This window comes from Rana temporaria, chromosome 4 (assembly GCF_905171775.1).
Source record: "Rana temporaria chromosome 4, aRanTem1.1, whole genome shotgun sequence".
Classification (NCBI taxonomy): domain Eukaryota; kingdom Metazoa; phylum Chordata; class Amphibia; order Anura; family Ranidae; genus Rana; species Rana temporaria.
This window is the reverse complement of record NC_053492.1, coordinates 22,212,942-22,229,151: the sequence shown is the minus strand read 5'-3', so window position 1 is coordinate 22,229,151 and position 16,210 is coordinate 22,212,942. Positions and strand designations below refer to the sequence as shown.

The following is a 16,210-nucleotide window of genomic DNA, read 5'->3' as shown; positions in this document are numbered from 1 at the left end:
TGCCCCCCCCCCCCATCCTTCCATAATGCCGCCTTGAGGACTGGAGTCATCTGTGGTCATGCACGTCTTGGTGGGGCCTGGGCTGCTCTGATGGTAGAGAATTGGGATCCTTAGGCCTTGTACACACGACCGAACATGTCCGCTGAAACTGGTCCGCGGACCAGTTTCCACGGACATGTCCGACCGTGTGTAGGGCCTAGCGGACAGTTTTCCGGCCTAGCGGACAGTTTTCCAGAGGACAAAAGTTTCTTAGCATGCTAAGAAACTTGTCCGCTGGAAACCTGTCCGTCGGACATGTCCGCTGGTTAGTACGTCTAACCAGCGGACCGAAATCCCGCGCATGCGTCAAATTGATTCGACGCATGCGTGGAAGCATTGAACTCCCGTGTTAGAGAACGTCGGTGTCTTCTACGTCACCGCGTTCTCTGTCCGCGGGGGATTTGGTCTGATGGTGTGTACACACATCAGACCAAAAGCTCCCAGCAGACATGTCTGATGAAAGCGGTCCGCGGACCGTTTTCATCGGACAGGTCTGCTCGTGTGTACAGGGCCTCAGTATTATGTTTTCACTTTCCAATTTTGGTTAGTCTGAATTCCGTAAAAACAAAACAAAAAAAAACATAAAATGGCTTTCTTTATTGTATTCAAGCAGCGTGTGTATATTAATGTTCTATTTGAACTCTCGCCTTTTTTTATAGCCTCCGCCAATCGCTGAGCTCTGCTGCCTGTCAGAAATAATATAACAATCCTCATCAATTTCATTATCAATGTGCTAATTACAGCACAGCCTGAGGTACGCATCTGTGGCAGCATGCGGCTAAGCTTGCCGGCGTGGACGGTCTATAAGGAGAAATTGATCTCTTTTTCTGGTACAGCTTCAGTGTTGCCGTGACAACTGGCCGGCTTGCTAAGTGAATTCCCGCCATGCCCCTAGCTAACTCATTATTGCCTTTTTTTCCATAATCATTTCAGTGTCTCTCTGACTCCTGGGTAGAAAATAAATTGGTTTGCTGGAGAGACTTTTCTTTATTTTTTTTTTGTTTCGCAAAGTCCCAATTTAAAGGAATATCGCCTTAAATTATTCATTGTGCAAATTGGTCACAGGCTATAAAAGCTGTACTTAGGCCAGCCTTATGGAGGTAGTCCTCCATGACCTGATAATATAGGGCAAATATGTAATAGCACTAGAGCTTGCACTCATCTGCCATGACACTTGGCCCTGTCCCACTTAAAGGAGGTCACATCAGCCATTTTTAACTTTTAAAAAAGCCCATCTAAGAGCATGCTTTGTGCAGATAGGAGAGGAAGTTAAGAGAAGCTCAGTTTCTTTGATTCCCTCGGTTACTCGGGCATGATCTGGTTGGATGCACATGCCCCATGTAACCCTGGTGGCCATCTTGGGTCACGCAGAGTCTATTTGAGGCTATGATCCCTGAGTTTGGCTCTTTATGCAATTGGACAGGTAAGGGACAGGGCCCCTGTCTGTCAGGGACAATGATAGCGATTTAGAAAGGTTCCGGTGGCGTAGGGAGAGAGCAGGGACTACACTACCTCTTCAGGAAGCTTCCCAATTGGTTTGGACCAGCCAGGCCACACTTTGCTCCACATGGCAGACACTGTCGGCATCCCTGAGTCTATCACTGCTGTCAATTTGCTACTTGATTGTAAGTAGCCCCGGAACTGATGAGCTTTCTGCTGGGCCTGCTTGTACTGTTGACTTTCCGTTTTAGTACAACGTTCTTGCAACCCAGAACGGTGGATGTTTACTGCCTACTGCACCATGCTGCACTTAAAGCAGAGCTCCACCCTAAAGCGGAACTTCCGCTGATCGGAACCCTCCCCCCCTCCGGTGTCACATTTGACACCTTTCAGGGTGGAGGGGGGTGCAGATACCTGTCTAAAGACAGGTATTTGCACCCACTTCCGGCCACACAGTCTCGGGCAGACTGCGGGCATGGCGTCACCTCCCGTCCCCCCCGTTGTGTTCTGGGAACACTCGGCTCCCAGTACACAGCGGGAGCCAATCGGCAGGCGTAGCACGACTCGCACATGCGCCGTAGGGAAACGGGCAGTGAAGCCGGAGCGCTTCACTTCCTGGTTCCCTCACCGAGGATGGCGGAGGGGCAGCAGAGTGACGAGCTCCTTATCTTCCCTTACATGCCTTTCCCGTTGGGTAAGACCAATCCATCACTCCAGGAGGAGGCTTCTTTTGACATACCTCCCAACTGTCCCGGATTTCGCGGCAAAGTCCCACGATTTGCGGTAAATCTCGCGGTCCCGCTAGCACTGGCAATTTCCCGTCACCCCCCCCCACCCGCGCGGTTACCGCGATTCACGGTAAATCCCGCGGTCCCACGATTCACGTTAAATCCCGCGATTGGCGAAACCCCCCCCCCCGCTCAACAACTCCGATATGCGGAACCCCCCCCGCTCAACAACTTTGATCCGCGGAACCCCCCCGCTCAACAACTTCGTCTGGGGGGTATGCCCATTTGTCCCTCATTCTGAAGTTGGGAGGTATGCTTTTGATACCAATGGAGAGGGACCTGTTTGGTCCTGGCTAGGTGGGTCAGGAGTGCCTTGCATCTGCCAGAAGCATTATAGCTCAGCAGGCCAGGGATAGAGGCCTGTCCTTTTTTTGATAGAAGGATCATGGATACACCCAGTATTCTTTTTGTGCTTGGGTCTCACCAGTCCCACCAATGGCGACCTGCGTCTCTGCTCGCCTAAAAAACCTAGAAATTCCCATAGAATCTTCAGCATTCAACACTTGCAGGATCGGGGCTGGAACCGCAGCACGCAGGCAGCAGGCCACAGGCATTTGATACACCCGGAAATGTTGGATGTTGAAGATTCAACCGGATCTTGTAAATCTGTAAGAGAACAAAGATTCCATTCACCAATGGTAAATAATAGTACTGTTCTTTTACAGCGTGCTCTTTTTTTTTTTTTTTCAAACAGTTTTGTTGAAGCCTTCAAAGATGAACTCCAGGATCAGCAAATATCATCTAAATCCATTCTTTGGCCCAGATTCTCAGAAGAGATACGATGGCGTATCTCCAGATACGCCGTCGTATCTCTGTGTTGCGTGGTCGTATCTATGCACCTGATTCTTAGAATCGGTTACGCATAGATTTCCCGTAGATCCGACTGGCGTAACTGTGTTACACCGTCGGATCGTAACTGCATACTTACGCTGGCCGATAGGTGGCGCTTCCGTTGAATTCCGCGTTGAGTATGCAAATTAGGTAGATACGCGAATTCCCGAACGTATGCCCGGCCGACGCAGTAAAGTTACGCCGTTTACGTTAGGCTTTTCCCGGCGTATAGTTGCCCCTGCTATATGGTGGCATAAGTGCGGCGTAACAATGTTAAGTATGACCGTCGTTCCCGCGTCTAAATTTGAAAATTTTGCGTTGTTTGCGCAACTCGTCCGTAAATGGGGCTGGACGTAATTTACGTCCACGTCAAAACCAATAAGTCCTTGCGGCATATTAGGGGCAGTGCACACTGGGAGATTTCCACGGATGGCGCATGCGCCGTTCGTGAAAAACGTCAATCACGTCGGGTCACAGTACATTTACATAAAACACGCCCCCCTGATCCACATTTGAATTAGGCGGGCTTACGCCGGCCGATTTACGCTACGCTGCCGCAACTTACGGAGCAAGTGCTTTGAGAATACAGCACTTGCCCGTCTAAGTTGCGGCGGCTTAACGTAAATCGGATACGTTACGCCGCCGCAGAACTACGAGAATCTGGCCCTTTATGTGTATTCTTTCTTGAATCTTGGTGTACTTTGGGCTAGATTCAGTAAGGGCAGCGTATCTTTGTGCGGGCGTAGAGTATGTTATTTACGCTACGCCTCCGCAACTTAAACGGGCAAGTGCATTATTCCCAAAGCACTTGCTCCGTAAGTTGCGGTGGCGTAGCCTAAATGGGCCGGCGTAAGCCCGCCTAATTCAAATGTGGAAGGGGGGGCGTGTTTTATGTTAATGTATGATGACCTGACGTGATTGACGTATTTTACGAACGGCGCATGGGCCGTCCGTGTACATATCCCAGTGTGCATTGCTCCCAAGTACGCCGCAACGACGTATTAATTTCGACGTGAACGTAAATTACAACCAGCCCTATTCGCGAACGACTTATGCAAACGACGTAAAAAAAAAAAATCAAAAATCGAAGCGGGAACGACGTCCATACTTAACATTGCGTGCACCTCATAGAAGCAGGAGCAACGTTACGCCGAAAAAGCCTTACGCAAACAACGTAAAAAAATACCGCTGGGCGCACGTAAGTTCGTGAATCGGCGTATCTAGGTCATTTGCATATTCTACGCCAAAAACTACCTCAAAGACCAAGAGTGTCTTCGGCAAACAGGGACTGATCTAAACTATCCAATCAATGAGGACTATCCCACCTTCAATGTTCGTTAGCCAGGAACAGGTCCATATAAACAGGGACTATCCTCGGCACACAAGGATATATGGCAACCATATAATAGGAGAGTCTGTCTAAACTATCCAATCAATGAAAATTACCCCACCATGCTCGTTTGCTGGGTATAAGTCCCTGAAAACAGGGTCTGTTCCCAGGACATGGTGATGGATGGCAACCAAATAATAGGAGGACCTAACTAAACTATCAAATCAATGAAGACTACCTTATTTACGATGTTCATTTGTTGGGGACAGATCCCTGAAAACTGTGACTCCCTCAGAACATGGGAATACACAGCAACCATATAATAGAAGAGTCTACCTAAACTATCCAATCAATGAGGACTAGCCCACCGGTGATATTAGTTTTGCCAGGAACGGGTCCTTGAAAACTAAGGCTGTCTTCGGCACACAGGGACAGATCTAAACTATGCAATCAATGAGGACTACCTCACCAGCAATGTTAGTTAGCCCAGAACAGGTCCTTCGGGACATGAGGATAGATGGCAACCATATAATAGGAGGGTCTACCTAAACTATCCAATCAATGAGGACTAGCCCACCGGTGATGTTAGTTTTGCCAGGAACGGGTCCTTGAAAACTAAGGCTGTCTTCGGCACACAGGGACAGATCTAAACTATCCAATCAATGAGGACTACTTCACCAGCAATGTTAGTTAGCCCAGAACAGGTCCTTCGGGACATGAGGATAGATGGCAACCATATAATAGGAGGGTCTACCTAAACTATCCAATCAATGAAAACTACCCCGCTGGCGAGCCAGGGACAAGTCCCTGAAAACGAGGTCTATCCCCGGAACATGGTGACGGATAGCAACCAAAGAGGAGGGTCTAACTAAACTATCCAGTCAAAGAGGACTACACCGTTGGCGATGTTCATTTGCTGGGGACAAGTCCCTGAAAACGGGGCCTGTCCCTAGGACACGGTGACCAATGGCAACCAAATAATAAGAGAGTCTACCTAAACTCTTCAATCAATGCGTACTACCCTACCATCGATGTTCGTTTGCCTGGAACAGGTCCTTGAAAACAAAGGGCCAGATTCAGAAAGACTTACGACGGACGTATCTGTAGATACGCCGTCCTAAGTCCGAATCCGCGCCGTCGCAACTTTAAGCGTATGCTCAAACTGAGATACGCTTAAATGTTGCTAAGATACGACCGGCATAAGTCTCCTACGCCGTCGTATCGTAACTGCATATTTACGCTGGCCGCTAGGGGCGTGTACGCTGATTTACGCCTAGAATATGTAAATCAGCTAGATACGCCTATTCACGAACGTACGCCCTGGCCGTTGCAGTACAGATACGCCGTTTACGTAAGGCTTTTTTCTGGCGTAAAGTTACCCCTGCTATATGAGGCGCAGCCAATGTTAAGTATGGACGTCGGGACCGCGTCGAATTTTCCGTCGATAACGTCTTTGCGTAAGTCATTCGGCCTATTTACGCTACGCCGCCGCAACTTTGCTTGGTAAATACTGCACTTGCCTGTCAAAGTTGCGGAGGCGTAACGTAAATAGGATACGTTACGCCCGCACAAAAATACGCGGTCCCTACGTGAATCTACCCCAAAGACTGTAGTCGGCATACAAAAGACTGTAGTTGGCATACAGGGACAGATCTAAACTATCCAATCAATGAGGACTACCCCACTGGCGATGTTGGTTAGCTTGGAACATGGTGACGGATGCCAACCAAATGCAGTAATAGGAGGGCCTTCCTAAAACTTTCTAATCAATGAGCACTACCCTGTTGTCGATGTTCAAAACGGGGACGGAGGGCAACCATAAAATAGGGAGGGCCTACATCAGGGGTGCCCAACCTTTTGAAGAGCAAGGGCCACTTAAGCAACTTGGTAATCGGTCGTGGGCCACAATGAGTGAAGCGGGTGGATGGGTTCTATAGAGCCCACTCTACTCTCGGCACACCAAACTCGCAGGTAATAGAAGTCTATGGCTCAGTGCTGGTAACCCGCGGGTGTACTTCTCTGCACCCATGTATCAGTTTGAAAGCAGCCAAGTAACCACTACAGAACTGATATGCCCATATATACACTGTGGGGCAGATCCACAAAGATCTGCCCCGGCGCATTGTATCTGAGATACGCTACGCCGCCGTACCTTACCTGGCTTTGGTTCGAATCCATAAAGATTTTGCGCCGTAAGTTACGGCGGCGTAGTGTATCTCAAGCGGCGTAACGGCGCAGAATTCAAGTTGGTCGGGTAGGGGGCGTGTTTCATTTAAATGAAGCGCGTCCCCGCGCGGAACGAACTGCGCATGCGCCGTCCCTAAATTTCCCACCGTGCATTGCGCGAAATGACGTCGCAAGGACGTCATTGTTTAGACTTGGACGTAAATTACGTCCATCCCGCGATTCATGGACGACTTACGCAAACAAAAACAAAAAAATTCAAATTAAACGCGGGAACGACGGCCATACTTAACATGGCAAGTCTAGCTATACGCCGCAAAACAGCAGCTTTAACTATACGCCGGAAAAAGCAGACTAGAGACGACGTAAGAGAATGCGACGGCCGCGCGTACGTTCGTGGATCGTCGGAAATAGCTAATTTGCATACTCGATGCGGAAAACGACGAGAACTCCACCCAGCGGACGCCGAAGTATTGCATCTAAGATCCGAAGGCGTACGAAGCCATACGCCTGTCGGATCTAACCCAGATGCCGTCTTATCTTGGTTTGAGGATTCAAACCAAAGATACAGCGTGGGAAATTTGAAAGTACGCCGGCGTATCAGTAGATACGCCGGCGTACTTTCTTTGTGGATCTGCCCCCTAAACTATCCAATCAATGAGGACTACCCCACTGGCAATGTTGGTTAGCTTGGAACATGGTGACGGATGCCAACCAAATGCAGTAATAGGAGTGCCTTCCTAAAACTTTCTGATCAATGAGGACTACCCTGTTGTCGATGTTCAAAACGGGGACGGAGGGCAACCATATAATAGGACGGCCTACCTAAACTTTCCAAATATTTTGGCAGGCCCGTTGTCAAAACAGGGACTGATGGCAACCATATAATAGGGACGGCCTACCTAAACTATCCAATTATTTGGCAAGCCCTAGTACAATCATTGTACATGTGCCGCGGCTGGTCTACATTTCACCGGGGCTCGGCGTAACCCAAGGAGCCTGCCTTTTGTAATGTGTGGTGAACTTTTATACAATCTGAAGGAATGACTTGCAGGAGCTCAGAGAATGTTCTTCCACTTCAGTTTTTACTACTGGTTTTATATAATCTAACTTGTTTAGTAGCCGTTTATAATCTGCCCACTCAAGGTCAATTAGGCAACGCAATCTTTTTCTCCCCTCCCTCTGGAGCCTTTTCAATGAGCGTTTTATAACCGTCCCCATTCTCAGCCGATCAGCCCTGAACCTGGCGGCGCTGTATAGGTGTTTTATCAAGAGTGACCTCTCTTTCTCTCCGTCACCATGGAGCGGGAACTGCTGGCGCCCGCACTAAAACCGTGTGACGCAATTAAACTCGTTTTAGTCCTTGAAGCGGGGGTGTCGTTACATAAAGCAGGCCCCTGTTCCAGAAGTGGGTCACCAGCGGGCGTTAACAGAAAGCCGCGGCTGGTCTACATTTCACCGGGGCTCGGCGTAACCCAAGGAGCCCTGCCTTTTGTCTCGGCTTTTATGCCGCAGCCGACCTGTCCCGGCAATTAGCAGGAGCTTGGAAAGGCAGCCGCCTGGAAGTCTATCGGCGGTAATGTTCAGCCGTTTACCTGCCTGTGATACAATTACACGCACCAATTCGCTGTCATCTGCCTGATGAGACGAAAGGCAGCTTCGCCCGTTTCATAAGCCATTAGGCAATCAGGCATTTTTTTTTTATTTTTCCTCGAAGTTCACCGGCACCTTCCCCCGCGCTTATTACGGGCCATTAAGGGCGTCTGCGGTTTCGTCTACGCAGCAAGACTATTTTCTTTATTTTTTTTATTTTTATCATTTTGTTATTATTTGGTTTAAAAAAAAAAAGTGTAGACATTGGGCCAGATTCTAAAAGGACTTACGACGGCGCAGCGCCATGTACGCCGTCGTAAGTCCTAATCCGACCCGTCGTATCTATGCGCCTGATTCTTAGAATCAGTTACGCATAGATATCCATTAACTGCATTTTTTTGTTGACCGCTAGGTGGCGCTTCTGTCAAATTCCGCGTCGAGTATGCAAATTAGCTAGATACGTGAATTCCCGAACGTACGCGCGGCCGACGCAGTAAAGTTACAACGTTTACGTTAGGCTTTTCCCGGCGTATAGTTACCCCTGCTATATGAGGCATAAGTGCGGCGTACCAATGTTAAGTATGGCCGTCGTTCCCGCGTCGAAATTTGAAAAAGTTACGTTGTTTGCGTAAGGCCCCGTACACACGACCGAACATGTCTGCTGAAACTGGTCCGCGGACCAGTTTCAGCAGACATGTTCGGTCGTGTGTAGGCCCGAGCGTGCAGGATTCCAGCATACATTTGCCCGCCGGGCCTTTTTCCAGCGGGCAAATATTTCTGGACTTGTTTTAAAACATGCCCGCTGAAATCCTGCCCGCTCGGACATGTTCGGTCGTCTGTACAGACCTACCGTACATGTCCGAGCGCCCGCCATCCCTCGCATGCGTCGAATGACTTTGACGCATGCGTGGAAGCATTGAACTGGCAGGGCCGCCCACGTCGCCGCGTCATCGTCGCGGCGACGGCGCGTACACGCCCCGCGTATTGTTTACGCGCCGATTTCTGTATGATGGTGAGTACAGCCACCATACAGAAATCCCCGGGCAGACATGTACGCTGAAAACGGTCCGTCGTACATGTTTGCTCGTCTGTACACGGCATAAGTCGTCCGTGAATGGGGCTGGACGTCATTTACGTTCACGTCGAAACCGATGACGTCCTTGCGGCGTACTTTGGAGCAATGCACACTGGGAAATTCCACGGACGGCGCAAGCGCCGTTCCGCAAAAACGTCAATCACGTCGGGTCACAGTAGTTTGACATAAAACACGCCCCCCTGATCCAAATTTGAATTTGGCGGGCTTACGCCGGCCGATTTACGCTACGCCGCCGCAACTTACGGAGCAAGTGCTTTGAGAATACAGCACTTGCCCGTCTAAGTTGCAGAGGCGTAACGTAAATCGTATACGTTACGCCCGGGCAAAGATACGCGGCTGACTGAGAATCTGGCCCATTGAACGCAAATCCGTGTATAAAAGCCATAAATACATCATTTTGTTTATTTTTGTTTTTTTAAATGCAGATAGATGTAAGCACCTGAATTAATTTTTTTTTGTGCAGCTGGGAAAAGGAGAAGCAGCAGAAGAAGTCTTGGGTTGGTTGTGCTGCCGTGTAAGAAGCATGCTGATAGGAAGAGAGAGCAGAGTGATGGAGATACAAGTTTTTTTTGTGTGCTGTTTCTCATTTTACTGCCCAGTCACAGGCTGGGGGGAGGAGGAAAAAGACCTGTGTTACTTACTTTTTTTGCTGCATTTCTGAGCGTCGTTTATCCTTCAGGGTGTCTCCTGGCACTTTAACTAATTTTTCAGGCCTAAAAAATATATATTTTTTTTAAATGTGTGCTGAAAAAAAAAAAAAAAAACGCAAAAGCGATTAAGGCAGCAATGGGGTTAAAGTCACGGCGGGCGGCGCGCACTGGCATACCGGTTGTGGGAGATTCCATGATTAACATCTGCAATGTGCATGGGGTCAACAAGGAGGAGGTCATGGCCGTGTGCAGACCGTGATTTATAGAGTATGAAGTCACTGCGCTCTTTCCAACCCTCTGCACGCCACAATTATGTCCTGATGGCTCCCTATACCAAGCCTCCTAATTCCCCCCAAGAAGTGCCCCTTCCCCCTCCCCCGACCGCCCATTGACTCTACAGAAGTCTGTTAAAACACAACTTTGTGTTCATTAATAAGTCATTAAAAGTCCAATATCCTGTAAAGGAACACTACTGGGAGCAGCATAGACCAATATCCTACAAAGGAACACTACTGGTAGCAGCATAGACCAATATCCTACAAAGGAACACTACTGGTAGCAGCATAGCCCAATATCCTACAAAGGAACACTACTGGTAGCAGCATAGCCCAATATCATACAAAGGAACACTACTGGGAGCAGCATAGTCCAATATCCTACAAAGGAACACTACCGGTAGCAGCATAGTCCAATATCCTACAAAGGAACACTACTGGTAGCAGCATAGCCCAATATCCTGTAAAGGAACACTACTGGTAGCAGCATAGCCCAATATCCTACAAAGGAACACTACTGGGAGCAGTATAGTCCAATATCCTACAAAGGAACATTACTGGTAGCAGCATAGCCCAATATCCTACAAAGGAACACTACTGGGAGCAGTATAGCCCAATATCCTACAAAGGAACACTACTGGTAGCAGCATAGTCCAATATCCTACAAAGGAACACTACTGGTAGCAGCATAGCCCAATATCCTGTAAAGGAACACTACTGGTACCAGCATAGCCCAATATCCTACAAAGGAACACTACTGGGAGCAGCATAGTCCAATATCCTACAAAGGAACACTACTGGTAGCAGCATAGCCCAATATCCTACAAAGGAACACTACTGGTAGCAGCATAGCCCAATATCCTACAAAGGAACACTACTGGTAGCAGCATAGACCAATATCCTACAAAGGAACACTACTGGGAGCAGTATAGCCCAATATCCTACAAAGGAACACTACTGGTAGCAGCATAGCCCAATATCATACAAAGGAACACTACTGGGAGCAGCATAGTCCAATATCCTACAAAGGAACACTACTGGGAGCAGTATAGCCCAATATCCTACAAAGGAACACTACTGGTAGCAGTATAGCCCAATATCCTACAAAGGAACACTACCGGTAGCAGCATAGTCCAATATCCTACAAAGGAACACTACTGGTAGCAGCATAGCCCAATATCCTGTAAAGGAACACTACTGGTAGCAGCATAGCCCAATATCCTACAAAGGAACACTACTGGGAGCAGTATAGCCCAATATCCTACAAAGGAACACTACTGGTAGCAGCATAGTCCAATATCCTACAAAGGAACACTACTGGTAGCAGCATAGCCCAATATCCTACAAAGGAACACTACTGGTAGCAGCATAGCCCAATATCCTACAAAGGAACACTACTGGTAACAGCATAGACCAATATCCTACAAAGGAACACTACTGGTAGCAGCATAGCCCAATATCCTACAAAGGAACACTACAGGTAGCAGCATAGCCCAATATCCTACAAAGGAACATTACTGGTAGCAGCATAGCCCAATATCCTACAAAGGAACACTACAGGTAGCAGCATAGCCCAATATCCTACAAAGGAACACTACTGGTAGCAGCATAGCCCAATATCCTACAAAGGAACACTACTGGTAGCAGCATAGCCCAATATCCTACAAAGGAACACTACTGGTAGCAGCATAGTCCAATATCCTACAAAGGAACACTACTGGTAGCAGCATAGTCCAATATCCTACAAAGGAACACTACTGGTAGCAGCATAGTCTAATATCCTACAAAGGAACACTACTGGTAGCAGCATAGCCCAGTATACTATAATGGAACACTACTGGTAGCAGCATAGCCCAATATCCTACAAAGGAACACTACTGGTAGCAGCATAGCCCAATATCCTGTAAAGGAACACTACTGGGAGCAGCATAGCTCAATATCCTACAAAGGAACACTACTGGTAGCAGCATAGCCCAATATCCTACAAAGGAACACTACAGGTAGCAGCATAGCCCAATATCCTACAAAGGAACACTACTGGTAGCAGCATAGACCAATATCCTACAAAGGAACACTACAGGTAGCAGCATAGACCAATATCCTACAAAGGAACACTACTGGTAGCAGCATAGCCCAATATCCTACAAAGGAACACTACTGGTAGCAGCATAGCCCAATATCCTGTAAAGGAACACTACTGGTACCAGCATAGCCCAATATCCTACAAAGGAACACTACTGGTAGCAGCATAGCCCAATATCCTACAAAGTAACACTACTGGTAGCAGCATAGCCCAATATCCTACAAAGGAACACTACTGGTAGCAGCATAGCCCAATATCCTACAAAGGAACACTACTGGTAGCAGCATAGACCAAAATCCTACAAAGGAGCAATACTGGTAGCAGCATAGCTCAATATCCTCTAATGGAACACTACTGGTAGCAGCATAGTCAAATATCCTACAAAGGAACACTACTGGTATCAGCATAGTCCAATATCCTACAAAGGAACACTACTGGTAGCAGCATAGCCCAATTTCCTACAAAGGAACACTACCGGTAGCAGCATAGCCCAAAATCCTCTAAAAGAACACTACTGGTACCAGCATAGCCCAATATCCTACAAAGGAACACTACAGGTAGCAGCATAGCCCAATATCCTACAAAGGAACACTACTGGTAGCAGCATAGACCAATATCCTACAAAGGAACACTACAGGTAGCAGCATAGACCAATATCCTACAAAGGAACACTACTGGTAGCAGCATAGCCCAATATCCTACAAAGGAACACTACTGGTAGCAGCATAGCCCAATATCCTGTAAAGGAACACTACTGGTACCAGCATAGCCCAATATCCTACAAAGGAACACTACTGGTAGCAGCATAGCCCAATATCCTACAAAGTAACACTACTGGTAGCAGCATAGCCCAATATCCTACAAAGGAACACTACTGGTAGCAGCATAGCCCAATATCCTACAAAGGAACACTACTGGTAGCAGCATAGTCCAATATCCTACAAAGTAACACTACTGGTAGCAGCATAGTCCAATATCCTACAAAGGAACACTACTGGTAGCAGCATAGCCCAATATCCTACAAAGGAACACTACTGGTAGCAGCATAGACCAAAATCCTACAAAGGAGCAATACTGGTAGCAGCATAGCTCAATATCCTCTAATGGAACACTACTGGTAGCAGCATAGTCCAATATCCTACAAAGGAACACTACTGGTAGCAGCATAGCCCAATTTCCTACAAAGGAACACTACCGGTAGCAGCATAGCCCAAAATCCTCTAAAAGAACACTACTGGTACCAGCATAGCCCAATATCCTCTAATGGAACACTACTGGTACCAGCATAGCCCAGTATCCGCACACATGGTAGTGCGATGATTTTCTTTGCACTTATTTAATCTAGAAATGTAAAGTATAAATCGGGGGATGGGCAGCCATTACTAAGCTACACATGTAATGCGTTCCTATTTCTTTTTCGCTCCCTGCAGCAATGAGAAGCGCCGGCGAGAGCAAGAAAACAAATACCTGGAGGAACTGGCTGAGCTTCTCTCGGCAAATATCGGAGATATAGACAGCTTTAGCGGCAAAACGGACAAATGCAAAATCCTAATCAAGAGGATGGACCAGATCCAGCAGCTGAAGAAGAAGAAACAGGGTGAGTGATCTATGCAATGGAAGTTGGGCTGGGGGGGGGAATGTTTGAATGTCAGACGGACAGTTTTTTGGTTGTAACTAATAGTGATAACAATGCAGCCTATCCATTCACTAGAGACCGATGACATCACTGAGAATGCAGCCTATCCCTTCACTAGAGACTGGTGACATCACTGAGAATGTAGCCTATGCCTTCACTATAGAGACCGGTGACATCACTGAGAAGGCAGCCTATCCATTCACTAGAGACCGGGACATCACTGAGAATGTAGCCTATCCCTTCACTAGAGACTGACATCACTGAGAATGTAGCCTATCCCTTCACTAGAGACGAGTGACATCACTGAGAATGTAGCCTATACATTCACTAGAGACCGGTGACATCACTGCGAATGTAGCCTATCCCTTCACTAGAGACCGGTGACATCACTGAGAATGTAGCCTATCCCTTCACTAGAGACTGGTGACATCACTGAGAATGTAGCCCATCCCTTCACTAGAGACCGGTGACATCACTGAGAATGTAGCCTATCCCTTCACTAGAGACCGGTGACATCACTGAGAATGTAGCCTATCCCTTCACTAGAGACTGGTGACATCACTGAGAATGTAGCCTATCCCTTCACTAGAGACTGGTGACATCACTGAGAATGTAGCCTATCCATTCATTAGAGACAGGTGACATCACTGAGAATGCAGCCTATCCCTTCACTAGAGACCGGTGACATCACTGAGAATGTAGCCTATCCCTTCACTAGAGACCGGTGACATCACTGAGAATGCAGCCTATCCCTTCACTAGAGACCGGTGACATCACTGAGAATGTAGCCTATCCCTTCACTAGAGACTGGTGACATCACTAAGAATGTAGCCTATCCATTCACTAGAGACCGGTGACATCACTGAGAATATAGCCTATCCATTCACTAGAGACCGGTGACATCACTGAGAATGTAGTCTATCCATTCACTAGAGACCGGTGACATCACTGAGAATGCAGCCTATCCCTTCACTAGAGACTGGTGACATCACTGAGAATGTAGCCTATCCCTTCACTAGAGACCGGTGACATCACTGAGAATGCAGCCTATCCCTTCACTAGAGACTGGTGACATCACTGAGAATGCTGCCTATCCCTTCACTAGAGAGCGGTGACATCACTGAGAATGCAGCCTATCCCTTCACTAGAGACCGGTGACATCACTGAGAATGTAGCCTATCCCTTCACTAGAGACCGGTGACATCACTGAGAATGTAGCCTGTCCATTCACTAGAGACTGGTGACATCACTGAGAATGCAGCCTATCCCTTCACTAGAGACCAGTGACATCGCTGAGAATGTAGCCTATCCCTTCACTAGAGACCAGTGACATCGCTGAGAATGTAGCCCATCCCTTCACTAGAGAGCGGTGACATCACTGAGAATGTAGCCTATCCCTTCATTAGAGAGCGGTGACATCACTGAGAATGCAGCCTATCCATTCACTAGAGAGCGGTGACATCACTGAGAATGTAGCCTATCCATTCACTAGAGACCGGTGACATCACAGAGAAGGCAGCCTATCCCTTCTAATCCCTAGGGAAAGGTTAGTTTTCTTTCTGGCCATGGGATCGCTGTCTCCATATTGTGTAAATTTCTATGTAATGTGATATTTTGTAACTTTTTGCATCTGGTGAAGGAGAGGAATCCTTCCACACGTCGCACTGTAGCGTCCTCTGGGTCTTACAATGCTGAATGTAGGGCGGTGATATCCTTGGTGTGGATATTTGTAGACTGGACAGTGTCCATCATGGTAATGCAATCTTCTATAGTCAGCAGTGCAGAGGGTTTCAGGAGAAGAGTTGGTTGGGTTGTTGGAGCCGAGGGGGTCATCCTTGCCCTCTTATGTCTGGTTAGTAGGACAGGTCGGCGTGCCATAGGCAATGGTGCCATGTGATGGTAGTGACTGTTGGTGGCAGTGACTGGTCAATGTGATTTACAATACAGGAAGGCGGAGCAGGTTGTCTGTCCAGGATGGATCCACAGTGCAGTGGATGGATTTTTGCTGATGGACTTTTTGGTTGGTCCGGTTTTCTTATATAATTTGCTTTATTATTAATAATGATGGAGTGCATTGTATACTGTATGTCCAAATTGTGATAATTTTAAGGAATAAAAGCTACAATTTACATTGTGTACATAACTGTATTAAGAGGTGTTTTTTTTTTTTTCTTTGGTACATAAATATTATTATTATTATTATTATTATTATTATTATTATTATAATTATACATGATTTATATAGCGCCAACAGTTTACACAGCG

General features: G+C 47.3%; 1 protein-coding gene across 4 annotated transcripts in view; it reads left to right on the top strand.

The window, feature by feature from the left end:
• NCOA1 (nuclear receptor coactivator 1) overlaps positions 1–16,210 on the top strand; it is a 299,593-nt gene that overhangs the window by 87,747 nt on the left and 195,636 nt on the right. For all 4 annotated transcript variants that reach the window (XM_040348120.1, XM_040348119.1, XM_040348117.1 and 1 more), the window contains exon 3: positions 13,740–13,906. In XM_040348120.1, coding sequence (XP_040204054.1) covers positions 13,740–13,906 — 167 coding nt within the window. The remainder of the gene's footprint in view (positions 1–13,739; positions 13,907–16,210) is intronic.